This window comes from Salvelinus fontinalis, chromosome 28, assembly GCF_029448725.1.
Source record: "Salvelinus fontinalis isolate EN_2023a chromosome 28, ASM2944872v1, whole genome shotgun sequence".
Lineage (NCBI taxonomy): Eukaryota > Metazoa > Chordata > Actinopteri > Salmoniformes > Salmonidae > Salvelinus > Salvelinus fontinalis.
In genome coordinates this window covers 34780429-34806437 of record NC_074692.1, presented here as the reverse complement: position 1 = coordinate 34806437, position 26009 = coordinate 34780429, and the positions used below count along the sequence as shown (strand labels likewise).

General features: G+C 49.6%; 1 protein-coding gene across 11 annotated transcripts in view; it reads left to right on the top strand.

Moving 5' to 3' along the window:
• The window catches only part of LOC129826629 (calcium/calmodulin-dependent protein kinase type II subunit beta-like), a 155095-nt gene that overhangs the window by 7599 nt on the left and 121487 nt on the right, over positions 1-26009 (top strand). For all 11 annotated transcript variants that reach the window (XM_055887566.1, XM_055887555.1, XM_055887559.1 and 8 more), the window contains exons 2-3: positions 4974-5068; positions 25466-25525. In XM_055887566.1, coding sequence (XP_055743541.1) covers positions 4974-5068; positions 25466-25525 — 155 coding nt within the window. The remainder of the gene's footprint in view (positions 1-4973; positions 5069-25465; positions 25526-26009) is intronic.

The window sequence follows — 26009 nt, the reverse complement described above, 5'->3', positions numbered from 1 at the left end:
ACCAGCACAAAGTCTAGGGGAGGGTCTGGGTGGGCATCTGACCACGGTGGTGGCTCAGGCTCCGGGCAAGGTCCCCACCCCACCATAGTCAATCCCAGCTTACATTTCCCCCTATGAATGACCACCCTCATCTTACCCCCACTAAATCCTTTTGGTAACATCGATACCAGGGGCAGCATCGGGACAGAGGGATAGCTCAGGACAGAGGGATAGCTCAGGACAGAAGGATAGATCAGGATAGCGAGGTAACTCAGGATAGAGAGGTAGCTCAGGATAGAGGGGCAACTCCGGACTGAAAGGCAGCTCCGGACAGAGAGACAGCTCTGGACTGAGGGGCAGTTCTGAATAAATAGCCGCTCTGGGCTGAGGGACAGCTCATGACTGGCTGACGGCTCTGGACGCTCATGGCTGGCTGACGGCTCTGGACGCTCATGGCTGGCTGACGGCTCTGGACTCTCATGGCTGGCTGACGGCTCTGGACGCTCATGGCTGGCTGACGGCTCTGGACGCTCATGGCTGGCTGACGGCTCTGGACGCTCATGGCTGGCTGACGGCTCTGGACGCTCATGGCTCACTGACGGCTCTGGCAGATCCTGTCCGGTTGGCGGCTCTGGCAGATCCTGTCTGGTTGGCGGCTCTGGCAGATCCTGTCTGGTTGGCGGCTCTGGCAGATCCTGTCTGGTTGGCGGCTCTGGCAGATCCTGACTGACGACTGGCTCTAGCGGCTCCTGACTGACTATCGGCTCTGACGGCTCGGGACAGACGGGCGGCTCTAATGGCTCGGGACAGACGGATGGCTCAGACGGCGCTGGGGAGACGGATGGCTCAGACGGCGCTGGGGAGACGGATGGCTCAGATGGCGCTGCGGAGACGGATGGCTCAGATGGCGCTGCGGAGACGGATGGCTCAGACTGCTCCTGTCTGGCGGAAGGCTTTGGCTGCTCCTGTCTGGCGGAAGGCTCTGTAGGCTCATGGCAGACGGGCAACTTTGCAGGCTCATGGCAGACAGGCAGTTCATGCGCCGTTGGGCAGACGGCAGACTCTGGCCGGCTGAGACGCACTGTAGGCTTGGTGCGTGGTACCGGAACTGGAGGCACCTGACTGAGGACACGCACTTCAAGCCTAGTGCGGGGAGCAGGGACAGGGCACACTGACCTCTCGAAGCGCACTATAGGCCTGGTGCGTGGTACCGGACTGAGGGCACGCACCTCAGGACGAGTGCGGGAGAAACAACAGTGTGCACAGGACTTAGGAGACGCACAGGTGGCTTAGTGCGCGGTGCCGGAACTGGAGGCACTGGGCTGGAGACACGCACCATAGGGAGAGTGCGTGGAGGAGGAACAGGGCTCTGAAAACGCACTGGAAGCCTGGTGCGTAGTGTAGGCACTGGTGGTACTGGGCTGGGGCGGGGAGGTAGTGCCGGAAATACCGGACCGTGCAGGCGTACTGGCTCCCTTGAGCACTGAGCCTGCCCAACCTTACCTGGTTGAATGCTCCCCGTCGCCCGACCAGTGCGGGGAGGTGGAATAACCCGCACCGGGCTATGTAGGCGAACCGGGGACACCATGCGTAAGGCTGGTGCCATGTAAGCCGGCCCGAGGAGACGCACTGGAGACCAGACGCATTGAGCCGGCCTCATGACACCTGGCTCAATGCCCAATCTAGCCCTACCAGTGCGGGGAGGTGGAATAACCCGCACCGGGCTATGCATACGTACAGGAGACATCATGCGCTCTACTGCGTAACACGATGTCTGCCCGTACTCCCGCTCTCCACGGTAAGCCTGGGAAGTGGGCGCAGGTCTCCTACCTGCCCTCGGCCCACCACCTCTTAGCCCCCCCCCCCCCCCCCCCCCCCAAGAAATTTTTGGGGTCTCCTCCCGGGCTTCCAGCCACGTCTCCTTGCTGCCTCCTCATACCACCGCTCTTGGGCTCTCGCTGCCTCCATCTCCTCACGAGCGCGGCGATATTCCCCAATGTGAGCCCAGTGTCCTTTACCCTCCAATACTTCCTCCCAAGTCCATGATTCCTGTGTAGCAGGCCACTGCTCGAATTCACGCCGCTTGGTTCTGGATCGGTGGGTGGTTCTGTAACGGTTTTCCTCCTCCTCTTCATCCGATGAGGAGGAGCAAGGATTGAACCAAAATGCAGCGGAGTTTGAAGACATGATTTATTAAAGAAAAACACGAAAAACACGAACTTGACTAAACTAACAAAACAACAAACGGTGTAGACAGACCTGGACGACGAACTCACATAAACACGAAGAACGCACGAACAGGGAAAATAGCCTACACATAAAAATGACGAATAACAAAACAAACCGAACAGTCCCGTATGGTGCGACAAACACAGACACAGGAGACAACCACCCACAACGAACACTGTGAAACAACCTACCTAAATATGACTCTTAATTAGAGGAACGCCAAACACCTGTCTCTAATTAAGAGCCATACCAGGCAACCCATAAACCAACATAGAAACAGAAAACATAGAATGCCCACCCAAACTCACGTCCTGACCAACTAACACATACAACAAACTAACAGAAATAGGTCAGGAACGTGACACTACCTCATCTCTGCACCCCACACATACAATTATCTGTAAGGTCCCTCAGTTGAGCAATGATTTTCAAACACAGATTCAACCACAAAGACCAGAGAGGTTTTCCAATGCCTCGCAAAGAAGGGCATGTATTGGTAGATGAGTAAAAAACAAAAATGTTGGATGGTGTATCAATACACCCAGTCACTACAAATAACTCAGTTGCCAGAGAGGAAGGAAACAGTTCAGGGATTTCACCATGAGACCAATGGTGACTTTAAAACCGTTACAGAGCTTAATGGCTGTGATAAAATAAAACTGAGGATGGATCAACAATATTGCAGTTACTCCACAATACTAACCTAATTGACAGAGTGAAAAGAAGGAGGCTTGTACAGAATAAAAATATTCCAAAAAATGCATCTTGTTTGCAACAAGACACTGCAAAAAATGTGGCAAAGCAATTCACTTTTTGTCTTTAATACAAAGTGTTATGTTTGGGGCAAGACAGCGCTGCAGGGAGACAGGATGGACAGCGCTGCAGGGAGACAGGATGGACAGTGCTGCAGGGAGACAGGATGGACAGCGCTACAGGGAGACAGGATGGACAGCTCTACAGGGAGACAGGATGGACAGCTCTACAGGGAGACAGGATGGACAGCTGATCGTCCTCGCAGTGACAGACCACGTGTAACAACACCTGCACAGGATTGGTACATCCGAACATCACACCTGCGGGACAGGTACAGGATGGCAACAACAACTGCCCGAGTTACACCAGGAACGCACAATCCCTCCATCAGTGCTCAGACTGTCTGCAATAGGCTAAAAGAAGCTGGACTGAGGGTTTGTAGGCCTGCTGTAAGGCAACTCCTCACCAGACATCACTGGCAACAACGTCGCCTATGGACACAAACTCACCGTCGCTGGACCCAACAGGACTGGCAAAATCTGCTCTTCCCTGACGAGTCGCGGAATGAGCGTTACAGTGAGGCCTGTACTCTGGAGCAGGATCGATTTGGAGTTGGAGGGTCCGTCATGGTCTGGGGCGGTGTGTCACAGCATCATCGTACTGAGCTTGTTGTCATTGCAGGCAATCTCAACGCTGTGCGTTACAGGGAAGACATCCTCCTCCCTCACGTGGTACCCTTCCTGCAGGCTCATCCTGACATGACCCTCCAGCATGACAATGCCACCTGCCATACTGCTTGTTCTGTGCGTGATTTCCTGCAAGACAGGAATGTCAGTGTTCTGCCATGGCCAGCGAAGAGCCTGGATCTCAATCCAATTGAGCACGTCTGGGTCCTGTTGGATCGGAGGGTGAGGGCTAGGGCCATTCCCCCCAGATATGTCTGGGAACTTGCAGGTGCCTTGGTGGACGAGTGGGGTAACAGCAAAAACAGGCACATCTGGTGCAGTCCATGAGGACTGTTACTGACTGTTACTTTTGATTTTGACCCCCCCTTTGTTCAGGGACACACTATTCCATTTCTGTTAGTCACATGTCTGTGGAACTTGTTCAGTTTATGTCTCAGTTGTTGAATCTTGTTATGTTCATACAAATATTTACACATGTTAAGTTTGCTGAAAATAAACGCAGTTGACAGTGAGAGGACGTTTCTTTTATTGCTGAGTTTATAAAAGACAGGAACATCACGATTTTGACTGCGCCGGGACTTAAACAAATCATAGTAAATTACATCTATTTGACAAGGCCACAACAGATATTTACCCCCCCCCCCCCCATGAACATTTATCATTGTTACAGTTGTAGATATGTATCATAATTACTTGTATTATTGTTTCATTCACTTTTCTTTTTGACCTGTGGTGTTGCAGCTCTGTGTTTTAGAATGTCACTGTACCCTGCAATTACATCTGCCACTCTGTTCATGTGACTAATAATCACATATAAACTGCTTCCATTTCAATTTGGATACTTCAGTAAAATTGACATGAAAAGTAAATGTTGGCAACGTTGATTTTGCGTCAGGCATACTTAAAAACAACAAACAACAGCAACAAATACACAAATGCATTGGTGCGTTCACCTTCTCTCTCACGTGTCTCTCGCTCTCTCTCTCACACACACACACGCACGCACGCACGCACGCACACACGCACACACACACACACACACACACACACACAGACAAAATCATCTTATATGATACAGTACTTGCTGACGTTGTGGTGGGAACCTCAGGGGAACCTGTTATGTAGACAAACCCTGACAGTATATTGTGTTCCCACCATTATCGTGCCCAGCCAGGTACATAAGGCGGAGACACTTGCTGTGCTGGCAGAAAGCCTTATTATGCTGTAGGTTACTATACAATTCAGAGAAACTACTGTACAACTCAATCGTTTTAACTATGAAATATGTCTGACCGGCTGTTCTGTTTCTTTTCGCTCTGTTTCCAGGGGAGCATTTTCAGTGGTGCGCAGATGTGTCAAGCTGTGTACTGGACAGGAATATGCCGCCAAAATTATCAACACCAAAAAGCTATCTGCAAGAGGTAAGCATAGACTCTGTCCCCAAGTACTGCTTCACTTGTTGTCCACATTTGGTTGCACAGCTGTACTATCGATGAGCCAACAGGTATTATAAACCTGGTGGTTCAAGCCCTGTATGCTGATTGGCTGACAGCCATGGTATGTCAGACCGTATACCAAGGGTATGACAAAACATGTATTTTTACTTCTGTAATTAGATTGGTAACCATTTTGAGAGAGAGAGAGAGAGAGAGAGAGAGAGAGAGATACAGAGTCTTGTGGGAGGGGGACAAGTGAAGGCTAGGTCATGTTCATGGTGGCTCATGGCTCATTCTTTTTAAACATAGCTATATATATGACAGTGAATTAACTATAAACCTTTATGCATCGCATGCATGCTGGCTTATTGTATGCACTTGGTTTGATTTGCTATCAGACTTTGTGTTGGCTTTTGGCTCATTGTATTAGATTATTATGGTTGATGTCTTGTAGCCTCAACATATTCCCCCCTGAGCCAGAGACAAGCATATCTCTCTTAACAAGAGATGACACTGCATTTTCAGTATCTATCGCTCAGAGTTAAAGTGGAGTCTGGTTTTATCCCATATTCTCAGGGTTGATATTTTATTTAAATAGTTGATGCTCAGATTGCAATATGACTTGGAAGAGTGGAACCTAGCCTGCCACATGTCGGGAGCTGGTACTGTACCGTAGCTAGGTTACTAATCAGAACTGCTTACGTTAAAAGGTAGGGCTGCTACATTATAGGACACATGGCTCTCTGTCTATAGGCCATATATAAAGTGCATTCTAAAAGTTTTCAGACCCCTTGACTTTTTCCACATTTTTGTTACGTTACAGCCTTATTCTAAAATGGATTAAATCAATGTTGTTACTCATCAGTCTACACAAAATGCCCCATAATGACAAAGTGATTATTGAAAAAAACTGTTTTTGCTTTGTCATTATGGGGTATTATGTGTAGATTGATGAGGGAAAAAACAATTTAATACATTTTAGAATACAGCTGTAATATAACAAAACGTGGTTAAGGGGTCTGAATACTTTCCGAATGCACTGTATATACCCTACCCATATGACATAAGTTGTAGCTGAGCTGTGTGGTAGCTACTTCCATGTCCTAGTATTTGATCTGAGCTGTGTGGTAGCTACTTCCATGTCCTAGTATTTGATCTGAGCTGTGTGGTAGATACATCCATGTCCTAGTATTTGATCTGAGCTGTGTGGTAGATACTTCCATGTCCTAGTATTTGATCTGAGCTGTGTGGTAGATACATCCATGTCCTAGTATTTGATCTGAGCTGTGTGTTAGATACTTCCATGTCCTAGTATTTGATCTGAGCTGTGTGTTAGATACTTCCATGTCCTAGTATTTGATCTGAGCTGTGTGTTAGCTACTTCCATGTCCTAGTATTTGATCTGAGCTGTGTGGTAGCTACTTCCATGTCCTAGTATTTGATCTGAGGGGAATGGGATGTATAGGCTTAGCGCAGAAAATAATATTCAAAAGTAAGCTTATCCTTGTCATGACAGGGAGTGACAGACATGATTTTGACTTGTGTTCTGCTTGTTGAGGTGTTCAGATATCCTCTTGGCAAATCATATTTACTTTTCTGTTGTTCAAAACAAATGTTGAAACGTTTGATGACACAATCATAAGAGCAGGAGGACTTAGAGGAAAAGAGAGGGAGAATGATAGATGAATGTGTGAAAGGGAGATACTGAGAGGGAGCCAGGGAGAGAGAGAAGGGGAGGGAGAGAGGGAGTGGGAGGGAGGGAGAGAGGGAGAAGGAAAGAGAGGGAGAGAGGGCAGGCACGTCAGGAACTTGGTAGCTGTGGGCCATGCGTCTGTTCCCCTACATGCCTTTAGCACGGGACTCTCATCTGACCACACACACACACACACACACACACACACACACACACACACACACACACACACACACACACACACACACACGCCGAATACAACAGGTGTAGTAGACATTACTGTGAAATGCTTACTTACGAGCCCACTCCAAACAATGCGTTAAAAAGTAAGAAATTAGCACACAATAAAGGAAACAGTAACACAATAAAATAACAATAATGAGGCTATATACAAGGAGTAGTGGTTCCGAATCAATGTGTAGGGGTATGAGGTAGTTGAGGTAATGTGATAAAAGTGACTAGGCAATCAGTATATATAATAAACAGAGAATAAGAGCAGATTAGAGCAGAACACTCTGATTGACATCTGGTTTCCAGCTGTAAAGCTACTTTGTATCTCATTCCTCTAGAAGCTATTCACTGTTGTTGTTTTCATTGTTGTCAAGGCTACTGTATGGTTAACGTATGTGTGAAAGCTGCGTTGAACCCGTTCATCAGAGGAACTGTTAATGTCATCTGCCAAATGTCAGGGGTGGTCGAGGGTGGGGCTGTTGGCACAGCCCTCAGCCAATCAAAGAGCTTGTTTGTGGATGTGGAGCCTGGACAGGGTTGCAGGCGGTCAGCTATTGGGCCACTATATTATCAATGGGAATATGAAACATGGCTTAAGACATAGTAGATACTGGTGATGAGAGAGAGAGTTAGTGTGAGGGTGTGGGCAGGTTCAGAGTCACCTGCAATGCATTGGCAGTCACAGAAGTCTGACCTGGATTTAGCCTGGATTTAGCCTGGATTTAGGATATATTTAGCCTGGATTTAGCCTGGATTTAGGATATATTTAGCCTGGATTTAGCCTGGATTTAGGCTGTATTTAGGATATATTTCGCCTGTATTTCGCCTGTATTTCGCCTGTTCTTAGGCTGTATTTAGACTGTATTTAGCCTGTCTTTAGACTGTATTTAGTCTATTTTTGGCTTGGATTAGTGTAACGGCTCTCTTTCGGTGAGTGAGTTGACCAAGGCGCAGCGGGTTGTGAATACATAATGAACTTTATTTAACAAGACGAAACTAAACACACGAAGAACACTTGAATAATTTTACAAAACAACAAAACAAACTAGACAGACCTAAACTATGAACTTACATGAAACGAGGAACACATAAACGACCGAACGAACGAGACGAGACAGTACCGTGTGGTGCAACAAACACAGACACAGTGACAATCACACACAAACAAACAGTGAGAACCTCCTACCTTAATATGACTCTCAATTAGAGGAAAACGCAAAACACCTGCCTCTAATCAAGAGCCATACCAGGCAACCCAAAACCAACATAGAAACGGAAAACATAGACTGCCCACCCAAAACTCACGCCCTGACCATCACACACATACAAAACAACAGAAAACAGGTCAGGAACGTGACAATTAGGCTGTATTTAGACTGTATTTAGGATATATTTAGCCTGGATTTAGCCAATATTTAGCCTGGATTTAGGATATATTTCCCCTTTATTTAGGCTGTATTTAGGCTGTATTTAGGCTGTATTTAGACTGTATTTAGCCTATTTTTGGCTTGGATTAGGCTGTATTTAGACTGTATTTAGCCTGTATTTAGCCTGTATTTAGCCTGTATTTAAGCTGTATTTAGGCTGTATTTAGGCTGTATTTAGACTGTATTTAGCCTATTTTTGGCTTGGATTAGGCTGTATTTAGACTGTATTTAGCCTATTTTGGCTTGCATTAGGCTGTATTTAGACTGTATTTAGGCCTCATTTTGTCATTGTCAAGATGACTGGGTCTGATATTCTTTAAAAAATCTGTCGTTTCCAGCTAATGTAGTCATTTACAACAATTTGATGTTATTTTAATGGACATTTCAAAAACAAGGACATTTCTAAGTGACCCCAAACTTTTGAACGGTAGTGTCTATTATTTAGTACAGGAGCTTGCGAAAGTATTCACCTCCCTGGCATTTTTCCTATTTTGTTGCCTTACAACCTGGAAATAAAATGCAATTTTTGGGGGGTTTGTATCATTTGATTTACACAACATGCTTACCAATTTGAAGATGCAAAATATTTTTTATTGTGAAACAAACAAGAAATAAGACAAAAAAACTGACAACTTGAGCGTGCATAACTATTCACCCCCCCCCCCCAAAGTCAATACTTTGTAGAGCCACCTTTTGCAGCAATTACAGCTACAAGTCTCTTGGGGTATGTCTCTATAAGCTTGGCACATCTAGCCACTGGGATTTTTGCCCATTCTTCAAGGCAAAACAGCTCCAGCTCCTTCAAGTTGGATAGGTTCCGCTGGTGTACAGAAATCTTTAAGTCATACCACAGATTCTCAATTGGATTGAGGTCTGGGCTTTGACTAGGCCATTCCAAGACATTTAAATGTTTCCCCTTAAACCACTCGAGTGTTGCTTTAGCAGTATGCTTAGGGTCATTGTCCTTCTGGAAGGTGAACCTCCGTTTCAGTCTCAAATCTTTGGAAGACTGAAACAGGTTTCCCTCAAGAATTTCCCTGTATTTAGCGCCATCCTTAATTTCTGACCAGTTTCCCAGTCCCTGCTGATGAAAAACATCCCCACAGCATGATGCTGCCACCACCATGCTTCACTGTGGGGATGGTGTTCTCGGGGTGATGAAAGGTGTTGGGTTTGTGCCAGACATAGCGTTTTCCTTGATGGTCAAAAAGCTAAACCTTACCTGAGTACCTTCTTCTATATGTTTGCGGAGTCTCCCACATGCCTTTTGGCAAACACCAAACATGTTTGCTTATTTTGTTCTTTAAGCAATGGCTTTTTTCTGGCCACCCTTCCATAAAGCCCAGCTGTGTGGAGTGTACGGCTTAAAGTGGTCCTATGGACAGATATCTCATCTTATCTAACTTAACTTTGTTAACTTTGTTCTCTCTGAAAAATTCCTTCCTTGCCTGGTCCATGAGTTTTGGTGGGCAGCCCTCTCTTGGCAGGTTTATTGTGGTGCATTTTTTAAATAATGGATTTAATGGTGCTCCGTGGCATGTTCAAAGTTTTGGATAATTTTTTATAACCCAACCCTGATCTGTACTTCTCCACAACTTTGTTCCTGACCTGTTTGGAGAGCTCCTTGGTCTTCATGGTGCCACTTGCTTGGTGGTGCCTCTTGCTTAGTTGTGTTGCAGACTCTGGGGCCTTTCAGAACAGGTGTATATATACTGAGATCATGTGACAGATCATGTGACACAGATTGTACACAGGTGGACTTTATTTAACTAATTATGTGACTTCTGAAGGTAATTGGTTGCACCAGATCTTATTTAGGAGCTTCATAGCAAAGGGAGTGAATACATTTGCAGGCACCACTTTTCCATGTATTTTTTTTTCTTTTCTTTTTTTCATATCACTTCACCAATTTGTAGTATGTTTTGTATGTCCGTTACATGAAAGCCTAACTGGCATACATAAGCAGCGAGTTTCAGGTTTGGGAAGATTTAATTTTCACCATAAAAATGCACCTTTATTGTCACGACTTCCGCCGAAGTCGGTCCCGCTCCTTGTTCGGGCGGCATTCGGCGGTCGACGTCACCGGCCTTCTAGCCATCGCCGATCCACTTTTCATTTTCCATTTGTTTTCTTTGTCTTACACACCTGTTTTCAATCCCCCAATTACCTGTTCGTTATTTAACCCTCTGTTCCCCCATGTTTTTTTGTGAGTGATTGTTTCTTTGTAGGAAGGTTCCGTTATTGTGGGCTCTGTTTTTGTATTGCATTTATTATATGTGTCACGTTCGTTGTAAACATGAGACCACGTTTATTTACTCATATCTGCTGTCCTACGCCTGACTCCTATACACCAGCTACACACAGACTTCCTTACATTTATAATAAAAGCATTACATGCATAATCACATTTTCAGTCACTTTTGATATTTGCGCTTATAGCCTATAGCATTTCTGCGCTTATAATGTGAAGAAATAGCCTAATAGTTTATCAACATTTTAAGCTACATGTTCTGATCTCTTGCGTCAGCCTTAATGGGTAAAAAATGTTTTTTAATGCTAGTGGTTTTATTAATTTGGGATCTATCGGATCCCACAACTGTCCCAGACTATGTTAGGAATATTTATTTCTCGCACAGAATAGAATAGGTGAACATTTGTACTATGGGAGATAGTAGATTGACATAGACTAGTGCTTTTGCTGTTAATTAAGCATATAGGAGTACCTGTTTCTTTGTTAACCTCTCAACAAAAAATAGCCTCATGTGCGCACGCCCTTAAATCGTTTGGAGAAAATACTGTTTTTATTTTATTCAGCTTGTTCAATTGAATTCTTCATACTATAAAGTAATATAAAATAATGGCACTGAATTCTAAGCAAATCTTGTCTGCTAAATGAGGTAGTGTAGCCCACAGCCATATGGCAAAGCCAGATCAGGACCCAACGTAAGGACAAATCACATTATGCTATTCTGTTCTTCTGAAATGGACTACATTTTCTTCATATCATGTTTCTTTAGACCTGTCTAAAATAAATAATGGCTTTATTGTAATGATGTAGGCGATATTACATGGATTTATTAGACTTTTAAAATGTAGATGTTCCAAAGGTCTGCATCCGTGGCTTGTGTGGAAGCCAGGAGATGCTAAATGTGCTTATGTTAATTAACGGTCAATTACAGACCGTTATTTGCTTGACAATCACCGGCTGATGGAATTTAGTAAACGCCACCGCCCTAGATGTGATGATGTGATTGATACAAGTATCTCTTCCTGTCCTCTCCTCTCCTCTCCTCTCCTCTCCTCTCCTCTCCTCTCCTCTCCTCTCCTCTCCTCTCCTCTCCTCTCCTCTCCTCTCCTCTCCTCTCCTCTCCTGTCATGATGAGTCATAAATAGTCAGTCTACTCTGCTCCCTCACACTCAATCATGCTAAAACCTTGCAGACAGACTCACAGTATCAGACATACATGCCCACACACAGAAACACACAGAAATGTATGCACAGGCTACACAAGTGCACAGTCATTCTCTCTCATACACACACGTACGTGCGTGCGCGCGCACACACACACACACACACACACACACACACACACACACACACACACACACACACACACACACACACACACACACACACACACACACACACACACACACACACACACACACACACACACACAGTACAATACAGAGTTGAGTTCAGCTATCGGGCAGCAGTGGGTTTCTGTGGATTCTCATACCCAGTGAACACATCTCCTCATCCTCTCTTTTCCTCCATCCTCTCTTCTTCTCCATCCTCTCTTCTCCTCCTTCTCCTCCATCTTCTCCTCCTCCTTCTCCTCCATCCCCTCATCCTCTCTTCTCCTCCTCCAACTGCTCATCCTCTCTTCTTCTCCTCCATCTCCTCATCCTCTCTTCTTCTCCTCCATCCCCTGATCCTCTCTTCTCCTCCTCCAACCCCTCATCATCTCTTATTCTCCAGCATCTCCTCATGATCTCTTCTCCTCCTCATCCCCTCAGCATGGTTCCAGTGGTATTTGTTATGTGGTGAGGAAATCTTGACCCTGCCCAGCACACCTAACCGATACTCACAATATGCTGTCAGTCCACACACAAACCAATACAGAGTCTGACATTAGTTTGACATTTTAATATGCTTTTGCCACCACCAGCCTATACCAGCCTATACCATCCTATACCAGACACCACCAGCCTATACCATCCTATACCAGACACCACCAGCCTATACCAGCCTATACCATCCTATACAAGCCTATACCAGCCACCACCAGCCTATACCAGCCACCAACTGCCTATACAAGCTTATACCAGCTACCACCAGCATATACCAGCCTATACCAGCCTATACCATCCTATACCAGCCTATATCAGCCACCACCAGCCTATACCGGCCTATACCATCCGATACCAGTCACCACCAGCCACCACCAGCCTATACCAGCCATCACCAGCCTATACCATCCTATACCAGCCATCACCAGCCTATACCATCCTATACCAGCCTATACCAGCCACCACCCGCCTTTACCAGCCTATACCAGCCTATACCATCCTATACCATCCGATACCATCCGATACCAGCCTATACCAGCCACCACCAGCCTATACCATCCGATACCATCCGATACCAACCTATACCAGCCACCACCAGTCTATACTAGCCTTTACCATCCTATATCATCCTATACCAGTCAATACCAGCCTATACCATCCTATACCATCCTATACCATCCTATACCATCCTATACCAGCCACCACCATACACCACCAGCCTATACTAGCCTATACCATCCTATACCAGCCACCACCAGCCACCACCAGCCTATACTAGCCTATACCATCCTATACCAGCCTATACCAGCCACCACCAGCCTGTACCACCCTATACCGGCCTATACCCGCCTTTGCCAACCTATACCAGCCTATACCATCCTATACCATTCGATACCAGCCTATACCATCCTATACCATCCGATACCAGCCTATACCATCCTATACCAGCCACCACCAGCCTATACCCGCGTTTGCCAACCTATACCAGCCTATACCATCCTATACCATTCGATACCATCCTATACCATCCGATACCATCTGATACCAGCCTATACCAGCCACCACCAGCCACCACCAGCCTATACTAGCCTATACCATCCTATACCAGCCTATACCAGCCACCACCAGCCTGTACCACCCTATACCGGCCTATACCCGCCTTTGCCAACCTATACCAGCCTATACCATCCTATACCATTCGATACCATCCTATACCATCCGATACCATCCGATACCAGCCTATACCAGCCTATACCAGCTTATACCTGTTTTTACCAGTCTAATAAAGGGGTTAGAAAGACAATATAAATTGTATGGATGAAGAGAGAGGTGAGAGTTGGGAGGAATGGAGAGTGGGAAAGAAAGGGAGAGAGGAGGAAGATAATTGGGAGGAATGGAGAGTGGGAAAGGGAGAGAGGAGGAAGAGTGTTGGAGGTAGGAGACAACAATAGTAATCAGTGTTGTCTTTGTCCTCAGACAGCAGTTTGTCTTCGTAATTTAAACACTGTCCTCTCTCTCCTCTTTCCCTCCTCCATCGCTCTCCCCTCATCTTTAGAACATGTAATCACTAGGTACTCTCTTCACTGTCATTCTTCTATGTGTGTGTCTGTGTGTGTGTGTGTGCATGTGACCATGTGTGTGTATGTGTGAAACCCTCTGCACTCTGCATAGTGTGCGTTCACATACACCCTGCTGTGTGTGTGGGTCTGTGTGTGTTGTTTCTGTGTGTGTGTTGTTCGTGTATGGTACAGGCTTATGTAACAGTGATGATCTCCAACAGGCATTCCACGGCAGTTAGTCAGTCACTAGCCAGTCTACATTGTGTCTCCAATCTGTTGGAATGATTATTATCCCTCCCTCCCTCCCTCCCTCCCTCCCTCCCTCCCTCCCTCCCTCCCTCCCTCCCTCCCTCCCTCCCTCCCTCCCTCCCTCCCTCCCTCCCTCCCTCCCTGTCTCCCTGCCTGCCTGTCTCCCTGCCTGCCTGTCTCCCTGTCTCCCTGCCTGTCTCTCTGCCTGTCTCCCTGCCTGTCTCCCTGCCTGTCTCTCTGCCTGTCTCCCTGCCTGTCTCTCTGCCTGTCTCCCTCCTTGTCTCCCTACCTGTCTCCCTCCCTGTCTCTCTGCCTGTTTCTCTCCCTGTCTCTCTGCCTGTCTCCCTCCCTCCCTCCCTGCCTGTCTCCCTCCCTGTCTCTCTGCCTGTCTCTCTGCCTGTCTCCCTCCCTGTCTCCCTGTCTCCCTCCCTGCCTCCCTGCATCCCTGCATCCCTCACTGCCTCCCTCTGTCCCTGCCTCCTTGCCTGCCTCCCTCTCTCCCCCATCCCTCCCTCATTGTCTCCCTGCCTCCCTGTCTCCCTGCCTCCCTGCCTCCCTGTCTCCCTCCCTGTCTTCCTGCCTCCCTCCCTCGCTCCCTGCCTCCCTGCCTCCTTGCCTGCCTCCGTGTCTCCCTGCCTCCCTACCTCCCTGCCTGCCTCCCTCGCTCCCTGCCTCCCTCATCCAAGCAGCTAGTGGATCTGTTATCTTTGTACTAAAGAGATGCTGACATCCAAATGTCTGTATAATATTTTGTTCAGTCACAGATAGTGACACTGAAGTGCATTGGTTTCTGACATTGAAGTAAAGTGGAGTCACATGTGGTGAAGATGACACACTAGAACAGAATTCTGGTTCAAATACAGTCATAATGATAAAAAACACACACCTTGTTAATACAGCAAAAGACGGGAAACTAATGAACTAAATGAATACCACTACCACTATGGGCAGCATAGTAAATTATGCTAAGACTTGTGAGTTGGAATTGTAACGAAATTCAGAATACACTTAAGAGGTATATAATTCTGGTGCATTTAAAGTCTCTTAATTGGGATGTGGCAATAATCTAAGATGAAGATATGGGTGGGTCAGGTGTTCTACTCCACAGGTGGCAAGCCTTCTAAGGGTGTCAGCATTCTAATTGCAAAAAAAGAATGTCTTTCAAACCTTCTAACTTGCATACTTACCAGGATGGCCAGGATGGTGGACGTGTGATAGCCTCAGGATGGTTACAAAATGACACGTGTACCCTAATAAATGTACATGCACCTTAATACTTCACAAAACACCTTCCTCTCTTCCTTGGTGCCTGCGATATCCAGCTCTCTTTAGGGTCCCATAGTCATGGGCGGTGACTTTAATTTGGGTTTGCAGTCCCTTACTAGACCGTTCTGGTGCCCCTCCTCCCACAGACAGGCCTGCCGCAGCAGCAATGGTGGAATTATTTAACTTATGAACCTTAGCTCAGTGACTCTGGTTGCCAACATCTGGGAAGCTTTTAAAGGCCACTTGTACGGGTTGGATAATTCGTTTCTCATCAGCTGAAAAAACGAAAGAGCTCAAAGGAAAAGTCTAAGCTGTCTTTAGAGGTTAAAATACTGGAGGAGGAACATACTGTATGTCAGAGCCGTTGAACCTAGCCTTGAGAACCTCCCTCCTGTCTACCAGGGCAGATCTACAGAAACACGAGGAGACTGATTTTGTTCTTTTCCGACTCCAGAGATTTTATTTTGAGTCAGGGCAGAGGGCAGGTGGCAGGGGGGATGTTAGCGCATAAGGGCAGGTGGCAGTTGGCAGGGGGGATGTTAGCGCATAAGGGCAGAGGGCAGGTGGCAGGGGGGATGTTAGCGCATAAGGGCAGGTGGCAGTTGGCAGGGGGGATGTTAGCGCATAAGGGCAGAGGGCAGGTGGCAGGAGGGATGTTAGCACATAAGGGCAGAGGGCAGGTGGCAGGGGGGATGTTAGCGCATAAGGGCAGGGGACAGGTGGCAGGGGGGATGTTAGCACATAAGGGCAGAGGGCAGGTGGCAGGGGGGATGTTAGCGCATAAGGGCAGAGGGCAGGTGGCAGGGGGGATGTTAGCGCATAAGGGCAGAGGGCAGGTGGCAGGGGGGATGTTAGCGCATAAGGGCAGAGGGCAGGTGGCAGGGGGGATGTTAGCGCATAAGGGCAGGGGGCAGGTGGCAGGGGGGATGTTAGCACATAAGGGCAGGGGGCAGGTGGCAGGGGGGATGTTAGCACATAAGGGCAGGGGGCAGGTGGCAGGGGGGATGTTAGCACATAAGGGCAGGGGGCAGGTGGCAGGGGGGATGTTAGCGCATAAGGGCAGGGGGCAGGTGGCAGGGGGGATGTTAGCGCATAAGGGCAGGGGGCAGGTGGCAGGGGGGATGTTAGCGCATAAGGGCAGAGGGCAGGTGGCAGGGGGGATGTTAGCGCATAAGGGCAGGGGGCAGGTGGCAGGGGGGATGTTAGCGCATAAGGGCAGGGGGGATGTTAGCGCATAAGGGCAGAGGGCAGGTGGCAGGGGGGATGTTAGCGCATAAGGGCAGAGGGCAGGTGGCAGGGGGGATGTTAGCGCATAAGGGCAGGGGGCAGGTGGCAGGGGGGATGTTAGCGCATAAGGGCAGAGGGCAGGTGGCAGGGGGGATGTTAGCGCATAAGGGCAGAGGGCAGGTGGCAGGGGGGATGTTAGCGCATAAGGGCAGAGGGCAGGTGGCAGGGGGGATGTTAGCGCATAAGGGCAGAGGACAGGTGGCAGGGGGGATGTTAGCACATAAGGGCAGGGGGCAGGTGGCAGGGGGGATGTTAGCGCATAAGGGCAGGGGGCAGGTGGCAGGGGGGATGTTAGCGCATAAGGGCAGAGGGCAGGTGGCAGGGGGGATGTTAGCGCATAAGGGCAGAGGACAGGTGGCAGGGGGGATGTTAGCGCATAAGGGCAGGGGGCAGGTGGCAGGGGGGATGTTAGCGCATAAGGGCAGGGGGGATGTTAGCGCATAAGGGCAGAGGGCAGGTGGCAGGGGGGATGTTAGCGCATAAGGGCAGAGGGCAGGTGGCAGGGGGGATGTTAGCGCATAAGGGCAGGGGGCAGGTGGCAGGGGGGATGTTAGCGCATAAGGGCAGGGGGCAGGTGGCAGGGGGGATGTTAGCGCATAAGGGCAGAGGGCAGGTGGCAGGGGGGATGTTAGCGCATAAGGGCAGAGGACAGGTGGCAGGGGGGATGTTAGCGCATAAGGGCAGGGGGCAGGTGGCAGGGGGGATGTTAGCGCATAAGGGCAGGGGGGATGTTAGCGCATAAGGGCAGAGGGCAGGTGGCAGGGGGGATGTTAGCGCATAAGGGCAGAGGGCAGGTGGCAGGGGGGATGTTAGCGCATAAGGGCAGGGGGCAGGTGGCAGGGGGGATGTTAGCACATAAGGGCAGGGGGCAGGTGGCAGGGGGGATGTTAGCGCATAAGGGCAGGGGGCAGGTGGCAGGGGGGATGTTAGCGCATAAGGGCAGAGGGCAGGTGGCAGGGGGGATGTTAGCGCATAAGGGCAGAGGGCAGGTGGCAGGGGGGATGTTAGCGCATAAGGGCAGGGGGCAGGTGGCAGGGGGGATGTTAGCACATAAGGGCAGGGGGCAGGTGGCAGGGGGGATGTTAGCACATAAGGGCAGGGGGCAGGTGGCAGGGGGGATGTTAGCGCATAAGGGCAGGGGGCAGGTGGCAGGGGGGATGTTAGCACATAAGGGCAGGGGGCAGGTGGCAGGGGGGATGTTAGCGCATAAGGGCAGAGGGCAGGTGGCAGGGGGGATGTTAGCGCATAAGGGCAGGGGGCAGGTGGCAGGGGGGATGTTAGCACATAAGGGCAGGGGGCAGGTGGCAGGGGGGATGTTAGCACATAAGGGCAGGGGGCAGGTGGCAGGGGGGATGTTAGCGCATAAGGGCAGGGGGCAGGTGGTAGGGGGGATGTTAGCACATAAGGGCAGGGGGCAGGTGGCAGGGGGGATGTTAGCACATAAGGGCAGGTGGCAGGGGGGATGTTAGCACATAAGGGCAGGGGGCAGGTGGCAGGGGGGATGTTAGCGCATAAGGGCAGGGGGCAGGTGGCAGGGGGGATGTTAGCGCATAAGGGCAGAGGGCAGGTGGCAGGGGGGATGTTAGCGCATAAGGGCAGAGGGCAGGTGGCAGGGGGGATGTTAGCGCATAAGGGCAGGGGGCAGGTGGCAGGGGGGATGTTAGCACATAAGGGCAGGGGGCAGGTGGCAGGGGGGATGTTAGCACATAAGGGCAGGGGGCAGGTGGCAGGGGGGATGTTAGCGCATAAGGGCAGGGGGCAGGTGGCAGGGGGGATGTTAGCACATAAGGGCAGGGGGCAGGTGGCAGGGGGGATGTTAGCGCATAAGGGCAGAGGGCAGGTGGCAGGGGGGATGTTAGCGCATAAGGGCAGGGGGCAGGTGGCAGGGGGGATGTTAGCACATAAGGGCAGGGGGCAGGTGGCAGGGGGGATGTTAGCACATAAGGGCAGGGGGCAGGTGGCAGGGGGGATGTTAGCGCATAAGGGCAGAGGGGATGTTAGCGCATAAGGGCAGAGGGGATGTTAGCGCATAAGGGCAGAGGGGATGTTAGCGCATAAGGGCAGAGGGCAGGTGGCAGGGGGGATGTTAGCGCATAAGGGCAGGGGACAGGTGGCAGAGGGGATGTTAGCGCATAAGGGCAGAGGGCAGGTGGCAGGGGGGATGTTAGCGCATAAGGGCAGGGGACAGGTGGCAGAGGGGATGTTAGCGCATAAGGGCAGAGGGCAGGTGGCAGGGGGGATGTTAGCGCATAAGGGCAGGGGACAGGTGGCAGAGGGGATGTTAGCGCATAAGGGCAGAGGGCAGGTGGCAGGGGGGATGTTAGCGCATAAGGGCAGAGGGCAGGTGGCAGGGGGGATGTTAGCGCATAAGGGCAGAGGGCAGGTGGCAGGGGGGATGTTAGCGCATAAGGGCAGAGGGCAGGTGGCAGGGGGGATGTTAGCGCATAAGGGCAGAGGGCAGGTGGCAGGGGGGATGTTAGCGCATAAGGGCAGAGGGCAGGTGGCAGGGGGGATGTTAGCGCATAAGGGCAGAGGGCAGGTGGCAGGGGGGATGTTAGCGCATAAGGGCAGAGGGCAGGTGGCAGGGGGGATGTTAGTGCATAAGGGCAGAGGGCAGGTGGCAGGGGGGATGTTAGCGCATAAGGGCAGAGGGCAGGTGGCAGGGGGGATGTTAGCGCATAAGGGCAGAGGGCAGGTGGCAGGGGGGATGTTAGCGCATAAGGGCAGAGGGCAGGTGACAGGGGGGATGTTAGCGCATAAGGGCAGAGGGCAGGTGGCAGGGGGGATGTTAGCGCATAAGGGCAGAGGGCAGGTGGCAGGGGGGATGTTAGCGCATAAGGGAAGGGGGGATGTTAGGGCATAAGGGCAGAGGGGATGTTAGCGCATAAGGGCAGAGGGCAGGTGGCAGGGGGGATGTTAGCACATAAGGGCAGAGGGCAGGTGGCAGGGGGGATGTTAGCGCATAAGGGCAGAGGACAGGTGGCAGGGGGGATGTTAGCGCATAAGGGCAGGGGGGATGTTAGCGCATAAGGGCAGAGGGCAGGTGGCAGGGGGGATGTTAGCGCATAAGGGCAGAGGGCAGGTGGCAGGGGGGATGGTAGCGCATAAGGGCAGGGGGCAGGTGGCAGGGGGGATGTTAGCACATAAGGGCAGGGGGCAGGTGGCAGGGGGGATGTTAGCGCATAAGGGCAGGGGGCAGGTGGCAGGGGGGATGTTAGCGCATAAGGGCAGGGGACAGGTGGCAGGGGGGATGTTAGCGCATAAGGGCAGAGGGCAGGTGGCAGGGGGGATGTTAGCGCATAAGGGCAGAGGGCAGGTGGCAGAGGGGATGTTAGCGCATAAGGGCAGGGGGGATGTTAGCGCATAAGGGCAGAGGGCAGGTGGCAGGGGGGATGTTAGCGCATAAGGGCAGAGGGCAGGTGGCAGGGGGGATGTTAGCACATAAGGGCAGAGGGCAGGTGGCAGGGGGGATGTTAGCGCATAAGGGCAGAGGGCAGGTGGCAGGGGGGATGTTAGCGCATAAGGGCAGAGGACAGGTGGCAGGGGGGATGTTAGCGCATAAGGGCAGAGGACAGGTGGCAGGGGGGATGTTAGCGCATAAGGGCAGGGGACAGGTGGCAGGGGGGATGTTAGCGCATAAGGGCAGAGGGCAGGTGGCAGGGGGGATGTTAGCGCATAAGGGCAGAGGGGATGTTAGCGCATAAGGGCAGAGGGCAGGTGGCAGGGGGGATGTTAGCGCATAAGGGCAGAGGGCAGGTGGCAGAGGGGATGTTAGCGCATAAGGGCAGAGGGGATGTTAGCGCATAAGGGCAGAGGGCAGGTGGCAGGGGGGATGTTAGCGCATAAGGGCAGAGGGCAGGTGGCAGGGGGGATGTTAGCGCATAAGGGCAGAGGGCAGGTGGCAGGGGGGATGTTAGCGCATAAGGGCAGAGGGCAGGTGGCAGGGGGGATGTTAGCGCATAAGGGCAGGGGGGATGTTAGGGCATAAGGGCAGAGGGCAGGTGGCAGGGGGGATGTTAGCACATAAGGGCAGAGGGGATGTTAGCGCATAAGGGAAGGGGGGATGTTAGGGCATAAGGGAAGGGGGGATGTTAGGGCATAAGGGCAGAGGGGATGTTAGCGCATAAGGGAAGGGGGGATGTTAGGGCATAAGGGCAGAGGGGATGTTAGCGCATAAGGGCAGAGGGGATGTTAGCGCATAAGGGAAGGGGGGATGTTAGGGCATAAGGGCAGAGGGGATGTTAGCGCATAAGGGAAGGGGGGATGTTAGGGCATAAGGGCAGAGGGGATGTTAGCGCATAAGGGAAGGGGGGATGTTAGGGCATAAGGGCAGAGGGGATGTTAGCGCATAAGGGCAGAGGGGATGTTAGCGCATAAGGGAAGGGGGGATGTTAGGGCATAAGGGCAGAGGGGATGTTAGCGCATAAGGGAAGGGGGGATGTTAGGGCATAAGGGCAGAGGGGATGTTAGCGCATAAGGGAAGGGGGGATGTTAGGGCATAAGGGCAGAGGGGATGTTAGCGCATAAGGGCAGAGGGGATGTTAGCGCATAAGGGCAGAGGGGATGTTAGCGCAAAAGGGTAGAGGGGATGTTAGTGCATAAGGGCAGAGGGCAGGTGGGATGTTAGCACATACATTGAAGCAGATGGAGAAGCAACAGCAACAGCCGATTCCAGCCATTACTTTTTTTTAAAGTTTTACCTTTATTTAACTAGGCAAGTCAGTTAAGAACACATTCTTATTTGCAATGACAGCCTAGGAACAGTGGGTTAACTGCCTTGTCAGCTCAGGGATTTGAACTTGTAACCTTTTGGTTACTAGCCCAATGCTCTAAACACTAGGCTACCCTGCCGCCCCATTTCAATGTAATGCCAACAGAATAAATCAATCTTTCAGACAATTCTCTGCCACATTGTATGAGTCAGAGAGTACAGCAGGTGACAGCGACTGTTCTTTAAGAGCTTCCCACAGTCAATCTAGTGGATAAAGTTGGTTTGGGCATCCCGATCAACCAGTTAGAAATTGACAACGCAATTATGAAAATGTCCTCTGGGAAAACGCCTGGCGATGACGGCTTGAGTATTGAAACCTACAAATGCTTTAAAAAAAACAGCGGTCCCCGATCCTTCTGAAATTATTTGATGAAGCACTAGAGTCCGAATCCATGCCCCCGTCCATGTGTCGAACCACTTTCTTTCTGCTACCCAAGCCTAGTAAGGGTCCTTTAGAGGTGGACGTTTCCGCCCTTAAATCTGTTGAACAGCGAATATAAACTATTAACCAAGACCCTCAGGGCCTTACGCTTAGATACGGTAATCCCATCAATAATGAATCTAGACCAGGCTGGGTTCATCCCAGATCGTCTCTCCACCAATAACATGTGTAGGCTGTTTCATGTCATGTCCGAGGCTCACTTTCTTAAAACTCCAGCTGTAGCAGCATCCTTGGAAGCCATGAAGGCCTTTGACAGGATAGAATAGCCGTACCTGTTTCATCCACTCACCAAGTTTGGCTTTGGTCCCATTAGCTGGGTCAGGATCATTATACAGTGAACTTGTCTCATCTGTCAAAATGAATGGTAGAGTGTCTGACTCAGTTTGTCTCCACCGAGGTGTGAGACAGGGTTGCTTCGCTAGTCTCCTCCTATTTATTTTAGCCTTAGAACCCCCTGGCATGTGCGATACGTGCTGAAGAGACCGTCCCAGGTGTGCAATTTATGAACATGAGTTCAAATTGAATCTATACGCTGACGACATCCTACTCAGCCTTAGTAACCCAGCAAATCTCCCTACCGGCAGTCTTAACAATGATTGACTCCTTTGGCTCCCTCTCAGGATACAAGATCAACTGGAGTAAGGGAGATGCTATACCTCTCAACATACACACATTTCAGGCTGACTTAGTGGGTTTCCCATTTGTTTGGATGACTAGTGGCATGAAGTATCTAGGAATGAATATAGTCTCCCTCAGAACCAAGATATTCAGCCTATCTAAGATCTGCAGCTGGGAGTGGTTGGAGGAGAGGATAGTGTCACGACACAGGTCCGTTTCACCTGTCATCAATGTGGTACTGCCCCAAACCCCGCTACTGCCCCAAACCACCTACTGCCCCAAACCCCGCTACTGCCCCAAACCCCCTACTGCCCCAAACCCCGCTACTGCCCCAAACCCCCTACTGCCCCAAACCCCGCTACTGCCCCAAACCCAGCTACTACCCCAAACCCCGCTACTGTCCCAAACTCCCTACTGCCCCAAACCCAGCTACTGCCCCAAACCCAGCTACTGCCCCAAACTCCCTACTGCCCCAAACCCAGCTACTGCCCTTGACAGTGGATTTATCAGGTTCTCATGTAGCATAGTTAAGATGCTACACAGAAGGTTGGGTGTGAAAGGTCTGTCTGTTCCATCCTGTCCTATCTGGCATAACCCCGTGTTTACAGCTGGGGGAAACGCTTTGAATAGTAGACTCTGGCATAGCCACGGTATTTCATCTATTGGTCAGATTGTTAAAGGCAGAATTTGGTTTGAGCGATTCTTCATTTTTAGCATAACTACAGCTTAAGACAGTCATAAACAAAGTTGGTAAAATGGAGAATGCTGACTCTGCCTCTGGAACAGAGTTAGATCAGAACCTCAGGAAAGCTGCCTCCTCGACAGGAACTGGATCAAGCATTTATAGACCGTTGTTTTTTTCCACCCTAAACGCATATTCCCCCATTCAGTTAGCATCACAATGGGAAACTATTCCCCCATTCAGTTAGCATCACAATGGGTCACCATTCCCCAATTCAGTTAGCATCACAATGTGTCACTATTCCCCCATTCAGTTAGCATCACAATGGGTCACTATTCTCCCATTCAGTTAGCATCACAATGGGAAACTATTCCCCCATTCAGTTAGTATCACAATGTGTCACTATTCCCCCATTCAGTTAGCATCACAATGGGAAACTATTCCCCCATTCAGTTAGCATCACAATGGGTCACTATTCCCCCATTCAGTTAGCATCACAATGGGTCACTATTCCCCCATTCAGTTAGCATCACAATGGGAAACTATTCCCCCATTCAGTTAGCATCACAATGCTTCACTATCCCCCCATTCAGTTAGCATCACACTGGGAAACTATTCCCCCATTCAGTTAGCATCACAATGGGAAACTATTCCCCCATTCAGTTAGCATCACAATGGTTCACTATTCCCCCATTCAGTTAGCATCACAATGGGTCACTATTCCCCCATTCAGTTAGCATCACAATGGGTCACTATCCCTCCATTCAGTTAGCATCACAATGGGTCACTATTCCCCATTCAGCTAGCATCACAATGGGTCACTATTCCCCCATTCAGTTAGCATCACAATGGGTCACTATTCCCCCATTCAGTTAGCATCCCAATGGGTCACTATTCCCCCATTCAGATAGCATCACAATGGGTCACTATTCCCCCATTCAGATAGCATCACAATGGGTCACTATTCCCCCATTCAGTTAGCATCACAATGGGTCACTATTCCCCCATTCAGTTAGCATCACAATGGGTCACTATTCCCCCATTCAGTTAGCATCACAATGGGTCACTATTCCCCCATTCAGTTAGCATCACAATGGGTCACTATTCCCCCATTCAGATAGCATCACAATGGGTCACTATTCCCCCATTCAGATAGCATCACAATGGGTCACTCTTTTCCCATTCAGTTAGCATCACAATGGGTCACTATTACACAATTCAGTTCGCAATACAATGTGTCACTATTCCTCCATTCAGTTAGCATCACAATGGGTCACTATTTCCTCATTCAGATAGCATCACAATGGGTCACTATTCCCCCATTCAGATAGCATCACAATGGGTCACTATTCCCCCATTCAGATAGCATCACAATGGGTCACTATTCCCCCATTCAGTTAGCATCACAATGGGTCACTATTACACAATTCAGTTCGCAATACAATGTGTCACTATTCCCCCATTCAGTTAGCATGTGTTAGGAAAAGATTATTCAGTACAAGATATTGTGTAGAGCCTATATCACCGCTGTACATATCCCAAATATCTCTCCATCTGTCTCTCTACCTCTAATATCTCTCCGTCTGTCTCTCTACCTCTAATATGTCTCCATCTGTCTCTCTACCTCTAATACCTCTCCATCTCTAATATCTCTCCATCTGTCTCTCTACCTCTAATATCTCTCCGTCTGTCTCTCTACCTCTAATATCTCTCCGTCTGTCTCTCTACCTCTAATATCCCTCCATCTGTCTCTCTACCTCTAATATCTCTCCATCTGTCTATCTACCTCTAATATCTCTCCATCTGTCTCTCTACCTCTAATATCTCTCCATCTGTCTCTCTACCTCTAATATCTCTCCATCTGTCTCTCTACCTCTAATATCTCTCCGTCTGTCTCTCTACCTCTAATATCCCTCCATCTGTCTCTCTACCTCTAATATCCCTCCATCTGTCTCTCTACCTCTAATATCTTTCCATCTGTCTCTCTACCTCTAATATCTCTCCGTCTGTCTCTCTACCTCTAATATATCTCCATCTGTCTCTCTACCTCTAATATCTCTCCATCTTTCTCTCTTCTCCTCAGACCACCAGAAGCTAGAGAGAGAGGCCCGTATCTGTCGCCTGCTCAAGCACTCCAACATCGGTGAGTCTTTCTCAACTAAACAACGCACAAACGCAATGACACCTGCCTATGCCTCAATGACACCTGCCTATGCCTCAATGACACCTGCCTATGCCTCAATGACACCTGCCTATGCCTCAATGACACCTGCCTATGCCTCAATGACACCTGCCTATGCCTCAATGACACCTGCCTATGCCTCAATGACACCTGCCTATGCCTCAATGACACCTGCCTATGCCTCAATGACACCTGCCTATGCCTCAATGATACCTGCCTATGCTGCATTATAACCTTAAGTCTGCCTCGTCAATCTTCTATTTAATATATACAGATGTAGGATCTTAATTTGATCACTCTTTTGTTGCTGAGACTTTTCTGGCACAGCAGGAAATGCAAACTTGTAGTGTATTTGAGTTTTAAAATGATTTTTTTGATTTGCACTAACGAAAAATGTATCGACCACTACAACGTTTTTCATTAATTAGAATCCACATAATAATTC